This window comes from Heliconius melpomene, chromosome 21 (genome assembly GCF_056956725.1).
Source record: "Heliconius melpomene rosina isolate 202511_hmr_F chromosome 21, ASM5695672v1, whole genome shotgun sequence".
NCBI classification, from domain to species: Eukaryota; Metazoa; Arthropoda; class Insecta; order Lepidoptera; family Nymphalidae; genus Heliconius; species Heliconius melpomene.
In genome coordinates this window covers 2,702,016-2,726,488 of record NC_140409.1, presented here as the reverse complement: position 1 = coordinate 2,726,488, position 24,473 = coordinate 2,702,016, and the positions used below count along the sequence as shown (strand labels likewise).

Here is a 24,473-nt window from a genome sequence, read left to right as displayed (position 1 = left end):
ATATGATCGTTATGCTCTAAAACAGTGGGTTTGGGAAAAGGAAGATGGTATTATTGTTCAAAAAAACATCAAAACTATTTGTAAAAGTATTTAATAAACTCCAGTATATTCGGCAAGATCCAGGTACAACATTCAAGCAGTTATCCATCACAATGAACAGTAGAGAATCGGTATAAATCTATCATCTAAAAACCAGTGTGACATTTTACAATATTGCCTTATTAATTAAATAACAATATTTGTGCCGATCTTTTACACTTCAGTTATCGGTAACGAGGACCATAGGAGTTTGTAATTCGATACATATATTATGTAAGAGCCAAATATTCGTCAGAGACAAAAAAATAAACGATTCAAGCATCTCGCTCGGGAATGTAAATACTGCATGAGTAGAGCAGTTGATATTACATAATTACTTTTATTACTAAAAATTTTTTAAATTATCATTATAATAGCTAACTACACCAAAAACTCTTAACCAATTAGGGGCGGTCCGTAATTACGTCACATGAATTTCAGGATTTCTTTGAGCCCACTCCCTTTCATGCCACAGCTAGTTATATGTAAAACCTAGTGTGACTTCATCACAGATATTTTGCAATATGACATCTAGAAATTATTAAATTAAAACAGCAGTTTGAAAATTATTATTGTTTAGACAAATTTCGCTACCCTTCCATTTTTCCTAACGTGTGATGTAATTTACGGACGACCCCTTATTAAGAAAATCTCACAATAAACACGTAGAAAATCTTTTATAAGAAGATAGGTACAAAGAACAGCGTACCCACTACCATCGTATACTAAGATATAAAAAGAGATACGGACCATGCGGGCCGGGACGTCTATAGTAATATACGAAATACACTAATTTTAAGTACACATCTAACCACCGACGCCGGTTGCAGGTCGGTGGATACTATAAAATTGCTTAATTACATTCGTAAGGAAGGAAACAGTGTCTCAAGACCCACTTCACGTCCTAATTATACGTAGTAGTATTAGCGATAGGAGATTAATAGATTAAAGTAATTAATATAAAAATATAATCTAGGAGGGTAGATTGAAACGCACATATGATGTAAATTATTCACTTATGCTTACAGAGAGGCAGTGTGTGAGAGGTATTCGGACTTGCAACATGGTGGTAACAGCTAAGGCCTGCTCGTGAGGTATCAAATACAGTGTAAATCCTATATAACGCCACTCGATATAACAATTACATGACCTAAGAGTCGGATTCATTCTACTTAGGCTGGTTTCGCTTGATTACAATAGAGTATTACGCTATGTACTCGTAACAACGTATCTATTCTCTATAAACGTAATACAACTCAACTGTGTTTAAAAAAGTACCATAAACTATAATAATACATACTTAATGTATTTCAGGGTAATATTAGTCTTATTTAATTTGATTTAAATAATAACGTTTGATATTTGTAAATTTTGGTATTTGTACTCGGTGAATTAATAATCATAATCTATACTAATATAATAAAGCGGAAGAGTTTGTTTGTTTGTTTGTTTGTTTGTTTGAACGCTAAGATCTCTGGATCTACTGGTCCGATTTACATTGTTTTTGTTTTGTATGAAAGCTGCATTCAAAAAATTTAATGAGTTGCAAATGTTGCTGGAAAATTATAAACATAAAGTAGATATAATTGTATTGAGCGAAATAAATATAAAGGAAGAAGAATTAACTTTCTATAAAATATTAGAATATAATACACATATATATACAAGGGAAACTACCCGAGGAGGAGGTTTACTGGTTTATGCAAAAGATAAATTCCATCTAAACATCAAAATACAGAAAACTTCAGAGTTCGAGGTGATCCACGGACAGCTAACAGCAGGAAAAAGCATTACGCACATTTTTGCTATTTATAGGCCTCCAAATAGAAATAAATCACTATTCGTGGAACAGCTGTCGAATATGATTAAATTTATTCCGAAATCTGAACATATTGTGGTAATTGGTGACATGAATATTGACATTCTCAAAAACAAATTAAACCCGATAACTACAAAATACAAAAACACCTTGTGTGAACTCGGGCTGCAGTGCGTCATACCAAATTTTTTTTTTTTTTTTTTATTTATTTATTTATTTCTTTTACAATCTTAATATATACAAAATCTCTTGCCAAACTCGTGAGTTTGTAGGCAAGAAGCGCTCTTTACTTTACTTAACTACATTAATTTAAACTACTATACCAACCCTTATAATTTAACCATACATACATAACACAAAAAAAAAAACAACAAAAAAATAGATAAAAGATAAATAACATTAATAAACTTAACACATCTTATATACTATATCTATTCTATGTTATATCTATCTTTGTACTATCTATTCTATATTATATCTATTCTTATTATAGTACAGACTACCTATTCTATATTCTATCTATTCTATATTACGTCTATTCCTACACTATATATTCCATATGTAATACAAACAAAAAAAAAAACAAAAAATAAATTAATACTCTATGCCCTTGTCTGATTCTTTAAGATAGAAATCTTTCAGTTTTATCTTTAAAATTGGTTTAGCAACGTTTTTATTCAATGTAAGGCTATTTATATTATTAAAGATTTTGGGTACCATGCACCTTGTTGTTCTATTTCCAAAATAATTTTCCGCAGTTGGCTCAAAAAATTCTTTTTTCCCGACCCTCCTAGTATTATATCTATTTTCAATCGTCTCCTTATATGTATTAGTATAAAAATTTTCTATGCTTATTAAGTAGTTTACTTTAATGTCTACTGGTAAAATTCCACAAATTGAAAATAGTTTTTCATACTCTCCACGACATTTTTCTTTTATCTTTTTACCAACCAAAAACTTGACCAAACGTATCTGAAGTTGCTTTATATCCCTTAAGTATGTTTTGAATGTCCGCCCATACACGCTGAGACCATAACTAAGTATGGAGTCCGCGAGGGCATAGTATACAATGCGTAGCGTTTCCTTATTTAATACTTTACTTAAGTGGTAAAACTTCCCCAGTACACATCTTAGCCTATTGCAAATATCTATTACCTGAGATTTCCAATTAAAATGTTTATCGATTTTTAAGCCTAAGTACTTGATTGTATTAACGAATTCTAGTTTGTTACAGTTACATTTCTTTTTATTACTATGAAGACAGTCATAAGTATGCCCTACTATTTCTAGCTCATCTTTGGTAATTGTTTTTGATTTTTTGTTATACGGCGAGTGTATATACATGCATTTAGTTTTTTCTAAGTTTATAATTATACCGTTATCATGTGCCCATTTAGTGACGTTTTCAAAATCCATTTGTATGTAGTGAGTTTTAGATTTAGTACAGTTAGCTCGCTCCAAGTTAAAAAATGTATAGACCGGTTATCGTGCGAAAAGGCACCAGGATTGGATATGATCAGGGTAAAAGATATAAAATATGTGTGTGAACAGATAAGTGGTGTTATTGCTAGATTTATTAATTTGAGTGTAACCACGGGTGTTTACCCTGACCAACTAAAAAAAGCGATTATACGTCCCATTTATAAATCGGGAAATCACCTGGACTATTCTAACTACAGACCAATAGCCATATTGTCTATTATTGACAAAATTGTAGAAAAAATTATTGTAGGCCAAATTAGTAACTTATTAGAGAGCTATGATGTATTGTCGGACGCTCAACACGGTTTTCGAAAGGGGCGCAGCACTGTGACTGCACTAACTAACTTTGCTGACTACATAAACAGCTGTCTCGACTCCGGTGAGCAAGTGATAACGGTTTGTATTGACTATAAAAAAGCCTTCGACACATTAGACCACAATGTTTTGCTTAAGGCGATGGACGAATGCGGGATACGTGGTCCTACGAACACATGGTTAAAGAATTATCTAAGTAATAGAAAGATACAGACTGTTGTTGCTGGTGTAGCCGGAGAAGAAATGGACTTGAATCTAGGGGTCCCGACCGGATCAGTTTATGGACCGGTGGGGTACCTGATGCACGTAAATAGCGTATCTAATGTTGTAGACAAGTGTCGGGTGTATATGTATGCGGATGATATGTGTTTGACCTATTCCTCAAAAGATATATCGGTTGTAAAAAACTACATACAAATGGATTTTGAAAACGTCACTAAATGGGCACATGATAACGGTATAATTATAAACTTAGAAAAAACTAAATGCATGTATATACACTCGCCGTATAACAAAAAATCAAAAACAATTACCAAAGATGAGCTAGAAATAGTAGGGCATACTTATGACTGTCTTCATAGTAATAAAAAGAAATGTAACTGTAACAAACTAGAATTCGTTAATACAATCAAGTACTTAGGCTTAAAAATCGATAAACATTTTAATTGGAAATCTCAGGTAATAGATATTTGCAATAGGCTAAGATGTGTACTGGGGAAGTTTTACCACTTAAGTAAAGTATTAAATAAGGAAACGCTACGCATTGTATACTATGCCCTCGCGGACTCCATACTTAGTTATGGTCTCAGCGTGTATGGGCGGACATTCAAAACATACTTAAGGGATATAAAGCAACTTCAAATACGTTTGATCAAGTTTTTGGTTGGTAAAAAGATAAAAGAAAAATGTCGTGGAGAGTATGAAAAACTATTTTCAATTTGTGGAATTTTACCAGTAGACATTAAAGTAAACTACTTAATAAGCATAGAAAATTTTTATACTAATACATATAAGGAGACGATTGAGAATAGATATAATACTAGGAGGGTCGGGAAAAAAGAATTTTTTGAGCCAACTGCGGAAAATTATTTTGGAAATAGAACAACAAGGTGCATGGTACCCAAAATCTTTAATAATATAAATAGCCTTACATTGAATAAAAACGTTGCTAAAACAAATTTAAAGATAAAACTGAAAGATTTCTATCTTAAAGAATCAGACAAGGGCATAGAGTATTAATTTATTTTTTGTTTTGTTTGTATTACATATGGAATATATAGTGTAGGAATAGACGTAATATAGAATAGATAGAATATAGAATAGGTAGTCTGTACTATAATAAGAATAGATATAATATAGAATAGATAGTACAAAGATAGATATAACATAGAATAGATATAGTATATAAGATGTGTTAAGTTTATTAATGTTATCTTTTATCTATTTTTTTGTTGTTTTTTTTTTTTTTTTGTGTTATGTATGTATGGTTAAATTATAAGGGTTGGTATAGTAGTTTAAATTAATGTAGTAAAGTAAAGTAAAGAGCGCTTCTTGCCTACAAACTCACGAGTTTGGCAAGAGATTTTGTATATATTAAGATTGTAAAAGAAATAAATAAATAAATAAAAAAAAAAAAAAAAAAATTTGGTATGACGCACTGCAGCCCGAGTTCACACAAGGTGTTTTTGTATTTTGTAGTTATCGGGTTTAATTTGTTTTTGAGAATGTCAATATTCATGTCACCAATTACCACAATATGTTCAGATTTCGGAATAAATTTAATCATATTCGACAGCTGTTCCACGAATAGTGATTTATTTCTATTTGGAGGCCTATAAATAGCAAAAATGTGCGTAATGCTTTTTCCTGCTGTTAGCTGTCCGTGGATCACCTCGAACTCTAAAGTTTTCTGTATTTTGATGTTTAGATGGAATTTATCTTTTGCATAAACCAGTAAACCTCCTCCTCGGGTAGTTTCCCTTGTATATATATGTGTATTATATCCTAATATTTTATAGAAAGTTAATTCTTCTTCCTTTATATTTATTTCGCTCAATACAATTATATCTACTTTATGTTTATAATTTTCCAGCAACATTTGCAACTCATTAAATTTTTTTCGTAGTGATCTAATATTCAAGTGCAATAAGTGTAGGGAATTCTTATTTGATGTCAAATCATTATTCAATTTTTCTATGTCGCAGTAACGTTTGAAATTATAATCAGCTGTAATAAAATTTGTTGAATCGAATTTTATGGAACAAAATCACCTAGTGTAGAACAACAGTGCTAAGTGCACTTATTTGTTACCCTCAAACTTATTTAAATCTTGCTCCGATCTTATATTGTATATTTTTTTTTCTTCATTACTCCTTTTTGCCAAGATATTACCATTTTGAACCCAAATATATTGATAGCCCATTGGTTTTAAAGTATTTCTAACCGTCCATAGCAGCTGGCGCTTGTATTTCGGCAAGCTTTCGTTAATAAAAATTTTGTTGCTGCTGCCATTACTGTATACTGTGTTGTTAGTTATTTTGTGGTCCTTTTTTACTGCTGTCCACTGGTCCCGAGCATGTTTAGATCTTAGTGTAACCAGTACGATTTTAGGTTTACTATCATTTGATTTTTCTTGGCCTACCCTTCTTGCATTTTCGATATCGTTGGGGTCTAATTTTAATTTTTGTGCTAGATCTTTAACCACCTTTATTGTATTCTCGTCGTTTCTCTTCTCTAGTCCGTGAATTTCTATGTTTTTTTCTTTTTCCCGCAATTCTATCTCCTGGATCCTTTCTTCGAGGGCAGTATTACACTTTTCTAAGTACACATTCTTTTGTTCTAAGGATTTTATCTTTTTCTGTGCTTCTTCCTTAAACTCATTTAGATGTTGGTACATTTCAGCATAAAATTCGATACTAGTCGTCAGGTCTTGAATTTTTTTTTCCACACAGTAGATGACCTCGAGTTTTTTGTTTATGTCTTCTAACACCTTCTCGTGTGTTACATCCCTGGATACGTTCCCACCTGGATTTCTTGGCAGTGGAGGACTAGTTCTAGTGCTTTGACAGTCCTCACAAGTACTCGTCTGTGCAAACTGTTTTATATTTGGTGCACATTTTTTATGGTAGATGGATTCACATCCTTTACACTTTATAGTATCGTCCTTATTTACAGACACAAAAAGTTTGCACTTCTTACACTGAACCATTTTTTTTTTTTCTTTATGTAGGTGAATTTAAAAACAAATAAGAATCTTATACGCACGACCGTACGATGAGCGAACCGTACGGCGACTTCTTCAGAAGTGCTATAGGCTATATAACATTACATTACACATATAAACTAATATATTTTAAAGTACTTTCTAATTTGAGTATATATATAAAAAGAGATGTCCTACTGATTGAGGTAAGACGCACGCACTAGGATTGGGCGTAATACTCCATAGACCTCTATAATGTACTCAGGTCAGTGTCGTTATATCGAGTTCCTGCTATACATGTATTATAGACACTATTGGCGATATGAATACTTAAAGAATAATGTATTTAGGTTATAACAATAATAATTAATCGTTGAAATTTAAGGACGCGTTTAGAAAATATGGAAACTTTTATGACAACACCTTTTAAGAATCCATGTATTTGTTTGTTATATATATGTATTTAATTAAACTATAAAATAATATAAAAATTAAGAATTATATTTAACTTTATATATGAAACAAAATGTTTAGCTAAAAAGAGGAATTTAATAAATATATAATACTGTACACGCGTCCTTAAAATCAAACATTCATTACAATACAGACAATACAATTACAAGGACTTCAATAGAAAGTTCGACATTTTAATAAAATAAACTAGTAACTGCTACCGACCATCGCTATACACCCGAGACAATAAAAAATACTTAAAATACCAGTCTTTATTACAAAGATTGTTCAAATATTTTACTCAACAAAAGAAAAAATACTGTGCAACTTTATATGAATAAAAAAAATAACTAAGCACTTATAAATTTCAACTAACTAATGTAAATCCTGTTTCATTAAAAGACGTTACGCACGTAAACTTATATTTACTTTATTATGCAAAAATAAAATTACTTAACATTTAAATAAGTGCAATTTGAGCTCAACGTACACTAACATTCTGTGTGTGTTTTGGAAAAGACGTCTAATACACATTAAAATATACATTAATTTGTTCTATTGAAGTACAATATGTCTTTATGTATACAAATTTAAACCAGTGTACTTACAAATAATCAAAATTAATTAAACTTATTGCAAAAATAAAATTAGGTACGTAGAGACCGTAGCGTTTGGCGCTCCGTTCTCTCTGTCTACCCTGCTAGAGATAAAGCGTGAAGCTAAGTATGTATGTATGTATTGCAAAAATGTTCTTAATAATGCAAACTTAGGAGAGAGAAAATGGTTGTCTGAAATTTACATATTTGATGTAAAAACAAAACAAAAATAAAGAAGTATCTCATCAATACTTTTGCTTTAATCAATTTGAAAAAGAAAAAAAAAGATTGTTCATTGGCATTAAATGTAAGAATGTTTTAGTTAAATCATTCAGTTTAATTCGTACAGGGTTCAATAACCAGCAACTAATATGCAGAATTTTTATAAACTAAACTAATATCAAAATTTGGCATTTGATTTATTAATGGAGGTAAGAAATGGAAATACAATACAAAATATTCACATATGTTTCTTAGAAGCTTTATATAAAATGATTGTAGTATGACAAAAAATCATTAGTTTATGTAAGCTTTTGCTTTCTGATATTCTGGCTGATTTACCAAAAATTATGTATTAAGTAACTTATTATGCAGTCCAATTGATCAATTCCTCTTTGTCAAAGTTCTTAAAAACTAAAATTTGGCGAAAATAAAAAAATTCTTTTAAATTTGAACCAGTAATAAAACTAGTTAAAAAAGGATGGAAATTATGATCATTTGTTTAATTTTTGATTAATAAAAAAACTTAACAGAAAATATGTGCGTATGAGAAAAAAAAGACAATAATAAAAAATGACCCGACACCATTGTATATAAAACATATACATACATTCGTAATTATAATATACTGTTATGACGAAAGTAAACCATAAATAAAACGTACCTAAGTAAATTATAAAAATGTAAAGGTTGATTTAATTAATAGTTTAAGATATATTTAAGGGTTGAAAGTAGGTATGTTTGCCAGCTTATTTTTGACATCCTCCTTGGTATCGTCGGAGAGTAACAGAGTATGTGAGTAGCCCATCGCTACTTGAGTAATGTTCAGTCCGTCCATTCGTGTCACTTCTTTGGGCCGTGCTGTAGACTTGTTTATATCCCCTGTGCCCTGTAGAATAATTCAAGTCAAACCATTAAAGTACTAATTAGAAGATATTTTAAAAGATTATTCTCTATCTAAAAAGACCGGTCAAATGAGAGTCGGTCTCGTCCAACGAGGCTCCAGTACCTATTTCAGAACTCTAGGTCAACGGGAAGTACAACTTATAAAAGTTTACCAACTTAAGTTTGCGGCCAAATGCACTTGTTTTGTATGAAATGAACTACAAAAATAAGTTTGTAGTGATTTTTTTCTATGAAATAGCCATAAACATTCACTTTTCAGAATTTTTCTCTAATTTGTGTTATAAGTTCTCACTTCGCGCCAAATTTAAACTTCGTGCCAAACTGTAGGGCCATGGAAAGTATCTTTTAGATTTTGATACTTTAGCAAATTTCAAACAAAATGCAGCAAAATCGGTACAGATTGTTCGTATCTTTTGATTGCGGTGACTTAGATGTTTGATTTATTTTTTGCTTCAAGGAAACATAAATCTAAATAAATACCAAATGGTATTAATTTCAAATTGAAACCCCCAACGATCTCGAGATAAATTTTCTCGTGAGATGGAGGGACAACAAAGTGATCCTATAAGGGTTCCGTTTTTTCCCTTCGAGGTACGGAACCCTAAAACGTAAAAGTAGGCTGAGGGTACTTAGTGTTAACAACTTAACGCGGCATGTTGTGGGTTCACTTTCACTCGAGGTAATCAAATATTTAATATTTTCATTTCCGCGCTCTCTTAAAGAAGCAAAGTTAATCTAGACCTGTATTCTGTATCTGTTACATGGAAACAAGTAACACAATGTAATTTAGTTTCTAGCTTTCTCTTTCTCCTGAGATTAGCTCGTTCAACCTAATAAACTCTTCAGCTTCATAATAATAGAAATATAGATTAAAGAACACAAATAACTCACCAGTTCCCCATAAGTAGGCGACACGCCCCACGCAATAAGAGTATCGTCAGCCGCAATCACTATGGACGTGTTGCTTGTACCGACACTACGAATATTCCAACCTAAAATATTTTTTAACGACTTATGTTAAGAAATATATAAATAGATTGATGAAATTAAACAAATATCTACTCTAGATAAATGAAGGAAAATGAAAATAACCATAATATATGTTATTTCCGTGATAGTTGTGCATTCGATATCGGCGGAAAGTGGGGATAGATAGTGTTTTAATGGGAACGGAGTGTCTTAGCATTAGGTTCTTAGGTTCAATCTGGTCACTCTGCTTTGCTTCGTGCTAGATACAGCATAAAATAAAGATTTTTTTTTTAAAAAGTTAAGTAAATTACCTGTAAGGTCTTGTACAGGCTTGGGATACATATTGGCTTCACCGGTACGCTTTGTCTGTCCGAACATGAAAAGAGCACCTGTAAAATGAAGCATTTTGTTAAATTATAACAATATACATACAATTACCCATTATATACTAAACATTTTTAAGCCTTAGAGACAAACTAAGATAAATCTTCTGTAACAAGTGTCATTTAATAATTAAATTCCTACATCAAAAAAAATGCCTAAAAAAACAGGACAATACTGTCCTTAAAACATAATTAATTTTTAACAAAAACAAAAACCGACTTCTAACAACGAACTAAAAAGTGAAAAATAATTTTACAAAGATTTTATAAATTTGAAGTCGGTGTCAAGCTAATGCTACAATACCTTTACTACAATATCTAATTACTAAGCCTGTTTGTTTTACTTGGCACCGACTTCAAAATTATAAAATCTTTGTAAAATTATTTTTCACTTTTTAGTTCGTTGTTAGAAGTCGGTTTTTGTTTTTGTTAAAAATTAATTTATTTTACGATTTTTAGTGATGGGTAGATCTTAAAATGATGCTTCTTGAACGAGTGGTGATGGTGGCGGTAGTGGTTGTCAACGAGTGGTTGTGATTGTTCTATGTAAAACTTCATTGAATTAGCTATTATTTTTGTGCAAAGTTACATTTTGGTATATTGACAAGAACAAACATAAAAAGTATTCGAGTGAATTCGGAATCTCCCTTTTTTGAAGTTGGTTGAAAATGAGAACATCCTCTTTTTGAGATTGGTTGAAAAGAAATGCAACGATTAGGAATCTCACTTCTGACATCAATTTAAAAAGTTTTTGCTTGTAACTATTACTGTATAATTAATTTTTGACCAAAAAAAACAAACTTTCTCAATTTTCTCCGGATTCCATAATCGAAACCTAACCAAACTTTCACCAAATTATCCTTGAAGTGTATCCTTTCAAATAAAACAAGAATCATCAAAATCGGTTGGCGCGACATTGAGTTATTCGGCTATTAGTCGCGGACATTCATAATGCAAATTTAAGACTTATGTGATTTTCTCATGGATACCATTGTCAGACATGGACCAAAAAAAAAATGGGACCATTCGGGAAGCTATACCTTTCAAATAAAAAAAAAATTATCAAAATCGGTCCACCCAGTTAAAAGTTATGAGGTAACAAACATAAAAAAAAAAAAATAAAAAAAAAAATAAAAAAAAAAATACAGTCGAATTGATAACCTCCTTTTCTTACAGAAGTCGGTTAAAAACATCACCCGCAAAAAAAAAACAAAATAATTTTGAAAAAAAAATACGTTTTAAACTTACCAAGCTCATTGACAGCCAAGCTATAAGTGGCACCGCAGTATACCGCGCGTACACCTCTCGCCGACGAGTCGAAGTATTTAATGAGGCGCGGCACGCTCTCATCTTTCTGCTCCGCGTGCCCGAGACGACCGAACCCACCGAAGCCCCAGCTGAATGCGCGCTTGCGGGAGTCTATCGCCACCTGGAGACAAAATAGCAACAAAATTGTTACAGCAAACAGTGTCCTGTCACTACAAAAAGTGTCATAATATTATGTATCTTGAATTTTATATTATTATTAATTTCTTCGTTCCTGTTTTGAGTTCCGTCATTCAACACGCAATGCATCCAGAACTCGGCGTAAAATGAGGACCGGAGTGTGTTAACACTAGGTTTTCTTTGCCTATCCTGCTATGTGCGGAATCATCGTGATGCAAATTTTTTTTATCAGTTAATTTATTTCCACAGGTCCATTTATGAAGTATACATCTCTCATATATAAGAAAATAAGGCAAAATACCAAGACACTATTCTTCATGTATTATTTTTAAAAACATCGTCGTTAAATATAGGAATTAAAATACATAAACACAAAATATAATTTGTTTTTATATATATTTTTGTCTTCTAAACTTATATTTCCATTATGACGCAGGCCGGGCAGGTCGTTGTGGCGCAGGGGCACAAGCGTGCAAGTTAAACTCGACAGTTATGGGTTTCCCAATTCCCACTTGGGAAATTGAAATATTTAATATTTTCTTTTTTCTTTGCTCTGGTAAAGTAATCTGGAGTTTCACCGTTAAACACGTAATGCTTTAAAAAACTCGGCGTAAAATGGTAAACGGTAGTGTGTGAATGGGACCGAGGGTCTTAACAGTAGGTGGTTCCCAGACTCACTCTGCCATGCTACGTGGTCGATACAGCGTGAAGTCAAAAATATATATAATATTTAATTTAATGTCATATAAACTCACAGTATGATTGTTCCCACAAGAGAAGTCCACTACAGTGACATCTTTGATTGGTGTCACGTGGCCTTCCTTAGATTTCTCATAGAAGAAACCAACTTGCTTTGGAACCGTCTCGAAGTGATATGATAGTTTGGTGGATGTGACGAAGTATTTGCCGTCAGTATTGTGACCTGATGAGCAAGAGTTATTGTCACTTATACAATATATATATACAAGAGACCAACACCATTATTTTTAAAAATAATTGATTTTAGCCTTATTATATTCATGCTTGTTCCAATAATAATTTAAAGAATGGACAGTAAAAATGTCCCTTAACAACTTTTTATACCACTCGAAAGTGTAAAAAATATCAATCAATCAATATTCGAAGTTGTAAAAATCTCATACACACTCACACATATTACACAGGTTGCAACTCGATCGAAAGATCAACTATGGGAAGACCTCACTCACTTTGCAATTAGTAAGAAAAAGTACTTGTGACACATGTTTTTACAGGCTATGGAAATTAATATTAACTACCACCCATGTGCATTATTAAGTCACTGCCTGTGCTAGGACAACTTTACATTTAATATTTTCTTTTTTTTTGCTCTGGTGTCAGGCAAAGCTAGGCGTATATTTATATATATATGATATGTATATGTATGCATGTATGTATGTTTGTATATATGTAGATATGTATGTATGTAGAAATATGTGTATTAAACTATTTTGTGTTATCTGAATATTGGTTTATATATTTTATGTACTTTTTGCACCTTTCTGCCTTCTTTTCCAAATTTAATCCTTCCGTTTTTTCTTTGGTTGCCTGTAAGAAATCGCTTTTAGTGACAAGGCCGCCATTGCACACTTGTTAATCGTATTTCTAATGATTTGTATTTTTTTTTCTCTCTTATTTGTGCAATAAAGTATTATATTATTGTTATTATTATTAAGTTCCGCCACTTAACACACAATGCCTTCAGAATTAGGCAGAAAGTGAGGAGCGGAGTTCCTTAAGAATACTCCACCTCTGCAGCTCAGCTCCACCTCTACCTTCCCTACATTCGAAATGTAGCTGAAGGTAAAAAACAAAACTTTATTTTATATTTAATATTTACCTAGTTGACCATACTCGGGCAGACCAAAGGAATGCAAAGCTCCATTACAGTCCAAAATCATTGAAAATTCTGCACCACATCCCACCTTCACTATTTGAGCTCCGCTGGAAAATAAAAATAATACATTAAAAAACAAAAAAAATGCAACATTAAAAAAACAAACAGTTTAAAATTATGAAAGTTATTACAAAGATAACATTGAAATTATTGTTTATTAAAATAGACTTTTTCAAGTACTTTTGTACGAACATAAAGTAATAGCCAGTGCTTACTAGCTCAGAAGGCTTGTACAGCTGGAGATTCTGTTAGTATTTTATTGTTTAACCAAAACAGAATAATTTATTTATTTTTGATGCAACATATAATTGGTAAAATTGCATGAATATTGAAAAAAAAAACATAATCAAAAGGATTTAGTTTCACGCTTTTTTATGCATTTAGCAGGGCAGGCTAAAAGAACTTAACGCCAAATCACTCCTTTTCTTAATTTACGCCTGATGTTTAGATATTGCATATTAAGAGATGGGACTCGACGCTTTCTTACACGGAGTAAGAAAACAGACATAATTATAATATTCCAGGAGAAAGGATCGAACCAACAACTATAACCACCTGCCGCAAAATAAAGTAAATAAAAATCATTACATATAATTAAGTAGAGCACAATCGACGGACGTGTGAGGAAAATAATCTAAAACAAGAAAAATCCTGTGATAAAATCTGCGCAGCCATTTACAGCTAACTTCAAGGCGGCCACGACTCGCCGTCCGTACTGTAAATATGATAAAAACTCACGTGTATCGCAAGCGTGTGGGTTTCAATATCGATGGCGTCGTGTGCCCGAGGCCGCACTGACCGCTCTTGTTGTCGCCGCACGCGTACACTGTGCCTGTATCTGTTTATAAAATAAATATTTAATATGGAAATATTTGGAGTTATTTCGTAATTTAACGAAAAAAAATATAACTTTTTTAAAAGCCAGAATTTAATGAAATCATCGTTTTGCTGTATAACATTTTTATTTTAAGTCAAAATGAACAACATAATTTTTATAATAGGAGGTGGGATGACTTAGGCTCCACCTAAGTAAATTTATTATTATCACTATTCACTATCCAACACTAATGCTCCTGGCAGAGGCATCCTGATTAATTATATCTTAACCAAACACAAAAGACACGTGGTATGTGACAAATAGCTTTTTATAACTTTTTCAATTTAGTAACTATAAATGTATATTTATTTTTATGCACTATTTAAATTAATCTCAGAAACTACTGGTGCAAATTGAAATCTTTTTGAGTAGATAGATTTTTGTCGAAAAAGGCTATAGTATACGCCATGTTACTCTTTTTGATGTAACTTCAGTCAAAATTACAATAGATATTAAGTGGTAGGAAAAGGCTACTTCAATTGACAAACACGACAAAGAATATATAAAATATATAAATACCGGTAACAAACAAGCTATGGTTCCTGCCGACAGCTGCATGTATTATATTGAAGCCTTCCAGATCGGGAACTGGTTCAGGTACGTTGCGGGTTGTTGTGTCACCGAAACCAAGTTGGCCACAGGAGTTCCGCCCTGACATAATTATTATTAAATTATTGATATGCCACTCCATACATCTGCTTTCTTTTATAACTTTTTACTTTTACTGCTATAACTAGAAGGGTCAGAAAACCTAGTGACAACATACTTCATTTTTCACGTTTCTGTGCACAAAATGGTGTGTTTAGTGGCGAAAGTCAAAGTCTTAGTCTTCATATAAAAGCAAGACAGTGAAAATCTACCAAGTAGGAATAGAATCCGCAACCGTCATTTAATCACACACCCTGTTCCAATGCCACAACAACGTTCTATATTTATGATTGATAAAAAAAACTATATCTAGAAACATCTTAATTTCTTATTTTTACATACCAAATGTATAAGCTTCTCCGTCTTCAGATATAAGGATGGAGTGACCAGCACTGCACCCGCTGATTATCAACCTGTACTGTAATAAAAACCAAAATTAATCAATAATGCCTACTTCCTTCATAGTCGAAATGCATTTGTTTAAATCATTCAAGTCTTACATGATGATTTATTAAGCTCTTGTATACTTTTATATCCTTAAAAATGTGTTGTCAATGAAATTGTAAATAGGCATGGTAACACCGCGAAAACTGCTATCAGACAAAGATGGTAGAGATTAAAGAAGTCGTCATTCATAATACAAAAGCTATTACCTACATAAAGATATAATAATAAATAAATAATATAATAGGTATTTGAATAATTATATATTATTTATTGGTTATTTTATTTACAAAACGAAAACTTTATAGTAAAATTTATTTACTCGGACATGTCACAATTTTTTTTTTAAGTAATATACGGACTTTTTAGCGATTTCTTCTAACAAAAAGTGGAAACGCCGCTCAGCCGACACATGTGCCATGAATCTAAAATAGTGAATAACGGAAATAGTCATGTCTGGTAAATATAGAGTTTTACCACTATAACAGGAGGGTCAGTGCGCATTGCAGTGCTGAGTGGTAGATCTCATCGCCGCACTTAGTTTTGCCGCAGGGATATTAAAATAATTCATTCCCCCAAGCAGGGCTCGAACCCAAAACAGTCGCGTTAACAATCACAGAGGCTGCATCAGAGTGACCTCTACTAATACATTTTAAATATTAGTGAAACATGAATACCTTGATATCCGTAAACTTATGGAATGTGTATAAATTGGGATGCGTCTTCTTAGAGGGGTTATTGTCCCTCTTCGCCACCAAGTCCCAAGACACTAAACCAGCTATCATGAGCTTTCCAGGTGTCTTGTAGAATGTTTTTAGCAATTCCTGGAAAGTAATAATATATTTAGTGTATTACTTAAAATAAGTTTATTATATAACTAATTACATTCCCATATATTTATAGACAATGATTGATAATTGGTAAATTAAAAAGAACTATAAAAGTACTTAAAAATATTAATATTGAAGTCGTCGACATGGCAAAGTGGCACATCTGAAAACAATTTTTACGATTGTGGATTTGATTCCCACTCGGAGGAATGAACTGTTTTTATTTTCTTCTTCCGGTTATTAATAATAATAATAAATAAATTTAATATAAAAATTTTAAAATAACAATTAACATAGATTATCAAGACGCGACGTTGCGTTCTGCCATTCAAAATGAATAGTCTAGAAAATTGGGCCGAAACGGAATGTCTTAACACTAGGTTCCTTCCTATCTACTACGTGCCTAGTGCCTACCCTGTTAGAGCGTGATTTTAGAAAAAGAATAAAATGTTCACCGACTGCCGGAAATAGTTTTCGCAACGCATTATGATGTTGAAGGCATACAATTATTTATACACGTGTTAGTTTTATAATAATTATAACAATATCTAGTTTCACCTTACAAAATTGCTGTTACAACACTTTTGATTAAGAGAAAACCTAGATTAAGTGTAGGCAGGCGATAACCTAGATTAAGATTATGACGTCCCCTTGTCGCTCGAATTTGAGACAGTGTTGAGTTGCGAAAATTAACGGCGTTATTATATCTTGCCAGAATAAATGCAAATAATGAAGTGGGAGTTGAACCCACAGTCGTAATATTTACATTCAAACACTGTCCTGCTGCGAATTTTATTTTATTTTTTGTAAATTTTATTAACAACAGTCGCAATGCACTAGACTATACTCCGTTCAGGCAGCCGTGAGATAAAAGGTAAATAAACCACAGAAAGGTTACTTTACAGATCACAATTAATGGAGTCTATATATTTTATAAAAATAACTATGGAAGTAATGCGCTGATAGCATTGTAAACAATACTATATAGCAGTCTGTCGAAGTTATATAACAACTTAAAGCCTATTAAAAATTGAATATTATAAATGTCCTTAATTTTTTACTTAACTTTTAATAAATAATTCTTAAAAGTTAAGGTTATGAAGGCATTGCTTATTGAGTGATGGCACTTAACACTGTGTTTTGCATCAACACCAGAGTGAAGAAATGAAAATATTTAACATTTCATTTCATCGAATGGGAATTCAACCCACCTTTGTACCCCTGCATCATGAGTGGCTTCTACATCTGATTAATGATTTTTAATATTATTGTTAACTTTAGATACTGCCTGTGTTGTGATTATATATATGTCTTAACCTTATGTAACCCTGGATACATATGGAATTTTATAGTTTGATTATTAATTATAAGAGATTCTTGCATATATCATTTTTAAATTTTTTAGATGTAATTACAACATATTTGTATTTTTATTGAAAAGTGTTACTAAGTCTAGTATTTAATAATGTTGATGAAAGGCATGGTATAGTATTAATTTTATTTTTATTTTTTTCAATTTTCTTAAATAAATACATAATATGTTAAAAATATTCTGTGAAAATTTCAAGTCGATCAGAGCAAAATTGACATTATGATTGAAGTTATAAGTATTTGAGCGTCCATTGCCAGGTTTCGAGTAAACAGTAGTTGAACCGACCAAAAAAACATGCGCCTCCTTGCAAGCGCAAAAACGTCAGTGGAAAGAGTTTTGCGTAGACTATCGCAAAAAGATGCTCTTGATTATCTAGATAGTTAGTTCACATAATTCGCCAGGCAACATCGAAGGTGTTTTTTTATTTTTTTAATTTCAGAATTTTAAGAGTTCAGATCTTCTCAATTTATAAAATATGTGGACCAGAGTTTTGCAATACATTTATCTTTTAAAATACAAGGAAGTGTATAAATATAGTAATATCAATAAATATATTTACTTCTGGCAACTTTTCAGTGGGTTCATCTGGTAGAGGAGATGGCTCTCTTTGAGGTTCTGGTACTTGATCTGATGTTAAGGAGTCATTACTATCATCATCTTCTGATACATTTTTGCGGAGCTTTCTTCTTTTGGTTGAAGGACCAGTTGCCAACATATTTGTTTTACGATTGCCATTGCCAGTAGACATATTCTGTAAAACAAATTATAACTTTTCTAAAAATATGTTTTAAAATAAATACTTTAAGTTATCCTGTTCATCCTGGCGAGGACATCAGGGGCATGTAATGAAAATATTATATTATCATAAGATCTACACATGTATGTTGCATTCGAGCAAATCTGGTGTCAACAAGGAGAAATAAAATAGCAATCAGATTGAAATATTCAGAGTTAAAAGTACAATCATATGCAAGAACAAGCAAATAATGAAACAATATTATTTATTATATTTAGAAAAGTAAAATAAATTATAAACCAACCTATTTGTCTCATGGTCAATTATTATGGAAAAATATGTAGCAGGTGCTACTATGCATGCATACTTTATTTCAAGTTGTATATAAAAAGGATGGTTTTAAGTTAAACATTACTATTATTGTTTTGCTCTGTAATCTATTTTTTTTTAGTAAGTGTATATCTTTGAAATAAAGAATGTTTTTTTACAGTATAATAGTTAGTCTTAAAAATTTTAATAAAAGAAAATTTTTACTTTCCAAACATTGGAGTCTTCCAAACTAGGTAATATATTTTTATATAGATTTCACTAATAAATAGAATATTGTAGAGCAAGGTGTATATGTGCAATACATGTATTTTAAATTAGATATCATATAAATATATCTTTATGTACCTTAAAAAAAGGGAAATAACAAAATAAAAAAAACACAAAAAAGAAAAAATAGGCATAAAAATTAAAAATAAACAATTTGCTTTTAAGGAATTAAAAAGAATTAAAATCCTTACATTCCCATTTTTATAAATAATTACGACGGTAAGCAGAAAACAATGGAATATGTTAAATACACTTTAATGGTAATATTTAAGGTTTCAGTAACTGAATTTTGATTTGCACGGAATTCGAAAAGCTAACAAACTTATTTTAAACACATCAGCTCATAATTGAGGCCTTTAAACGCATTAAATAATGTAAAACAATCGTTACGGATACCCTATACTACCTAGGTTCGGACACGTGCCATGTATCACCGTATATTTGCCCAATTTTTAACAATATTTTAACTAAATGATCAAAACAAACAAAATTATCTTCATTTTCACACTAAAAACACTTACCAAAGCCTTAATTTAAGATACAAAAAATAGAAAATAATACTTTTAACGGATGTCCGAACAAGCGCAAGCTTAAGAGTGTAATGATGGGGATACCGCGAAAAAATTATTATTATCCCATATCATTCGTGTTTTCTTTCATAAAATAAGTTTAGATGTATTGCAAACATTGCCAGTATATGGAAAAAGAATTAGGGCCATTTATACAGATAAGATAAATCGTGCTTGGTACTAGTATATCTTCTAATTTATATTTATTATTCACTACTTAAAAAAATATTTTATTCCATGATGCACTTTTGAATCAGTTATTCTAATAAGAATTATTTTTTAAATTTAATTTATATTTTTATATTTAATGATGAAAAATCGAGCTTTATAAACGGACTTTTAAGCTAGTTACAGGTAATATATTATGTATTATTTAAAATGTATTTTAAAATTATAGGCTATTCATCTATAGCTTTAGATACTCTTAAAATTAACGAATTTGTAAAAAATAATTGGTTTAATCTTTTTATTTTTTATTTTATGACAATATTATAAAATACGCTCATTTTGCGAAAATCATAAGTTCAATGAAAAAAAAAACTATTTAAACGTATCAATTGCTATTTTAAAATTAAAAGTTATTTATTTTTCATAGACAGCTGCACAATATAATTTACTAAATAAGAAAAACTTGTATATAAAGTCTGAATATATATATTTTTTAAATATGTTATAATTATTTTATTTAGTAAAAAAATATTTAAGATTCATTCATATCAATAAACGTATACTTAAATATATTTTTAGTATCTTATAATTTAAAACATATTATCTGGCTGTTTGTTTTAATATCATTGCTGCAAGATGTTATGATATGAAGTGACATAAACACAAATAGTACTTGTCAAGTACAACAAGTTAATTCAAAATAATCAATACTCTCGTCTGGCTATTAGCGGCTCGTTTTACTATCCGCTTCGAAATATCTTGAAGACCAGATTGATAATCAAGACAATTTCGATCTAAATCTAACATTCGAAGGACTTCGCCATGAATATTCCGTTCCCAATAATATATCCGAGCATGATCGGGCCAGATTGGTTTAATGCTGATAGGCCCTGCGATGAGGATGCTGAGCTAACAAGACTCGAACAGGCAAATCAACGCTGGGTATGTACCTAAATATTGCAATTGCAATAATTATTTTTTCTATATTGTTAAATAGGAATGCTATGCTAATAATGTGAAATTCATTATTTTATTATTGCGAATTGTTGCAAATCTGCATTGATATATGTATATGAAAAATGTTACCTTCATAGAAAAATCGATTAGCTTTAATAGAGAAGCCATCTTCCCTTTGTAGCATAATTGATTATATTGGATAAGTTTTATGTTTTATTCACAGTTACTATTACTTCTTATTTATCTTTAGTGGGACTAAATTGTTTGTTGTTATAACTTCATTTCACCATTTAAGTTTTATTTTTTTTTAAACAATTTATTTGAAATTCAGTAAACTCATATGATACTATTATTTCAGTTTTGCTGCTGCTTTTTTAATTTAATTTTCTGTATCTATAAATTTTTATGTAATTTCTAAAGATATGTTTCTTTCTATATTTATCACCTGCTTTGCAATTATAATAAGACACAAATGTAAAGGCTTCTGTATAAATTAAGCTGACTGTAAAAAGGTTGGTGCGGGTTCAATTCCCATTCAAAATGAACCTGGTGTTGAAACATTCCATTTTCCACTTACTTATTTCTTGAAGAGTGGTGGACCTTAATACTATGCTTTGTTTTGTCACTGTACAGAAGATATAATAAGTAAAGGAAATTATTTCCTTTACTTATTATATCTTCTTTCTTTCTTTACTTATTATATTTATTATATAAAAACTCAATTTTACCACTATTTTTATGAGTATTAAATATAACTTCTTTATAGCTACTTTATAGATTTAGATGCTTTAATATAAAGAAATATAATTGAAATATGAAAAATACCTCAAAGGTATTTACAGTAATTTTACATACTATTTCATAACTATCCATGCAATTTTTTTACTTATGACTTGTCTGTTACAGTTGAACTCTATTGGTAAGAAGTACATGAAGCCAGTGCCGATGGAGAAGGTGAACCCACCACCTGTTGAAGAAGCTGAAACTGATGATGACGGTAATATTACATTTTTTTTACTATATATTTTCAGCATATTTACTATATATTTTCAGCATCATACATATCTAATATATAGTAGAGTAGATAGAGAGAACATAGTGTTAAGCTGCTCAGTATCTTACACAATACCCGATTTTTGATTGCATTGCATGTTGAGTGGTGGAACTCAATGTTTTTCTGTCCTACTATAGCAAGTAAATGAAAATAATTCATTTCCGTTAGCGGGAATCACTCATTTACAGTCAAGAGTCTGTGTTGCTGCGCTGGCCTCTAAATTTATTAACTGTGTATGTATAATAAGAAAAAAAGTATAACAGGATTTTTTTATTAAATTATCTTATCTGCACCATTTTCTTTCTTTTTGCCAGGCATTTATTCTTAAAACTAAAGTCACAGCATCTAAATAAACCAAGAAAATAAAAATCTACCATCTATGGTCCATTTATGTCCAAAAAACTAATAAAATAATAACATTATATACATTTCCATTCCAGTATTCATTGTGACAGGCAATGAGGATGCTGAAGAATCTGAAGAGTCGCACGATGCTGACGAAGAGGAAGAAATGCCGACTACCACTGAGTCGCCACGCAATGAAATGGAGTCCGAGAGCCCCGAGGATGGCACTGACACTGCTGACCTCGAGGTTGAGGCTACGATGTGGCCGTATGTTCCGCAAGAACAGTAAATTCGGGGTCCATTACACCCAATGTTCCTAAACGCATTATAATATCTACCCCCCTAATGCTTGAAATCCCCTTATAATATTCATTCAATATGATAATACTCAACATGTAATTCAAAATAATCAATACTGGTAGTTTTATGTTTGGACTTTTTGATTATTTGTGTTACAATGGTTTTTTTTATTATTATCATTTGGGATTGACATGGGTGTGGCTGTTTGACTTTTGGCTGTATCTTATTTGGCGGAGAAAAAAGAAAAAAAAAATTCACAAGAATTGAACATTGAATAATCAATGAGCTATGCTACCATTGTTGTGGGAAAACAAAAGACTGCAGAAGAGGAAGATAAAATGGATATATTATGACATATTTTTATTTCATTATTATTCATTTCTCTTGTGAATTTCTATTCATTTAAGTAAAAATATGTTAATTGAAGATATATTTTTGTTAGTATTATTTTTTACCAAAGTGAAACTTGTGGTAATGTTTGTATTTTTATTTGTACAATAAGTGGTTTATAATTTATTTACGTTGAATAAGTTTTAATTATAAGCATAAATTTTTGTAGTTTATTTTTAATATGAATATTTTATCTAATAAAATTCTTTATAATTTTTTTTACATTTTATTGGGAGTTTCCTTTGAGTATTTGTAACTTGCATTAATAATATTACGTACAATTCATTTCTCTAGCCTTAGAAAAATATAATATTGATTCCTTCATCCAGCCATCCAGCATCCCATTTTAATAAAATTTGAGATTCAGACTCATAAAAATATTTAATTGAACACGATTTTACACTTCTTAAATATATTTAATAAATATTCGTCTAGTTCAAGCGGGCAAAGCCGCCCAGGTCGACTAGTATTAAATAAAATTTTAAACTGTTAAATCATGTCTGTTCAATCTATTGATTAAAAGTTTTAAAATAGTTATCTAAACATTTTAAATATAACATAATTAACTTAAAATAATATTTTACTTGATAAAAAAATAAATAAAACAAGATGCTAACAACATACACCCATGAACAATAAGTTTACTTTACAAAAAATATATATATAAAAGAATAAAAATGGTTAAGCATGATCAAATACATATACGATAGAAAAAATTTACACAATTCACAATTTTATATACATTTTATAAGTTATTCAAAACACAAGATGCCGCTAAGTCCTTTCGAAGCCGTGCCTTTACCGTCAATACGGAACTTGATTCCCGTAAATGGTTCGTTAATAGGCTCTGCGTCCTGTGGTTCGCACTGGCAATCACATCCAGCATTCGATTTATTTTTTGATTTATCTTTGCAACCGCACTTTTCGTCGTCAATATTTTCAAAATGTTCAGCATAATATTTCAAAGCTTCTTCAAAACTTACTTCAGAATCAGATTTTTTACGAGGAATTTGTATTTTGAAGCCCGAAGTGGTTTGTGTTAAATCAGATTGTATTTTTCTCAATTGTTTCTCATCGAACCAATCGCTTATATCGAATTCAAGTTCCGGTTCTTCGGGACATTCGCATACTATGTTTTTATTTGTTTTCTTCTGCGGCCGATCTGGGCACTGGCAGTTGTTCTGTTTGTTAGCGGTCGTGGAATCCAGTTCTCTGCCGTATTCATCCATATGTGACATCTTTTGGTGCTCTTCACAGGGACAAGAGTATTTTTTGTTGTCACGAGCTACACTCGGTTGTAAATTTGATTTTGATGAAGTGCATGAGCTACATTTATTGGGTTCACTTGTAATTTCATAAGGCATTTGGACTCTTCCTGTAACAATAAAATGCCTGTTAATTTA

General features: G+C 31.0%; 2 protein-coding genes across 3 annotated transcripts; one reads left to right on the top strand and one right to left on the bottom strand.

Annotated features, from left to right (window-relative positions):
- Positions 1-75: 75 nt before the first annotated feature.
- Positions 76-19,955, bottom strand: LOC146526839 (protein RCC2-like). Of its 2 annotated transcripts, none has more exons than XM_085205736.1 (12): positions 19,809-19,955; positions 18,514-18,705; positions 16,430-16,576; positions 15,651-15,726; positions 15,180-15,311; positions 14,522-14,621; positions 13,727-13,830; positions 12,624-12,790; positions 11,671-11,851; positions 10,351-10,428; positions 9,962-10,062; positions 76-9,053 (listed from the first exon to the last, which is right to left on the bottom strand). In XM_085205736.1, exons 2-12 carry the CDS (start codon positions 18,700-18,702, stop codon positions 8,883-8,885), a joined length of 1,446 nt encoding a protein of 481 aa, XP_085061862.1. In that variant the 5' UTR covers positions 18,703-18,705; positions 19,809-19,955; the 3' UTR covers positions 76-8,882. The 2 variants fall into 2 exon arrangements, with proteins under 2 accessions (XP_085061862.1, XP_085061863.1); XM_085205737.1 differs by having other exon boundaries at positions 19,849-19,867.
- Positions 19,956-20,649: 694 nt separating this feature from the next.
- Positions 20,650-23,299, top strand: LOC146526838 (uncharacterized). Its single transcript, XM_085205779.1, has 3 exons — positions 20,650-20,966; positions 21,888-21,978; positions 22,476-23,299. The coding sequence occupies exons 1-3, from the start codon at positions 20,847-20,849 to the stop codon at positions 22,667-22,669; spliced, it is 405 nt and encodes a 134-aa protein (XP_085061905.1). The 5' UTR covers positions 20,650-20,846; the 3' UTR covers positions 22,670-23,299.
- The last annotated feature ends 1,174 nt before the right edge of the window (positions 23,300-24,473 follow it).

Coding starts and splice junctions, on each gene's coding strand:
- LOC146526839 (XM_085205736.1), bottom strand. CDS start 18,702: ATGTCTACTGGCAATGGCAATCGTAAAACAAATATGTTGGCAACTGGT. Junction 14,622..15,179: donor CCATAGCTTGTTTGTTACCG/GTATTTATATAT, acceptor TTTTATAAACAG/ATACAGGCACAGTGTACGCG. Junction 13,831..14,521: donor CCCACACGCTTGCGATACAC/GTGAGTTTTTAT, acceptor TTTATTTTCCAG/CGGAGCTCAAATAGTGAAGG.
- LOC146526838 (XM_085205779.1), top strand. CDS start 20,847: ATGAATATTCCGTTCCCAATAATATATCCGAGCATGATCGGGCCAGAT. Junction 20,967..21,887: donor AACAGGCAAATCAACGCTGG/GTATGTACCTAA, acceptor TGTCTGTTACAG/TTGAACTCTATTGGTAAGAA. Junction 21,979..22,475: donor AGCTGAAACTGATGATGACG/GTAATATTACAT, acceptor TTTCCATTCCAG/TATTCATTGTGACAGGCAAT.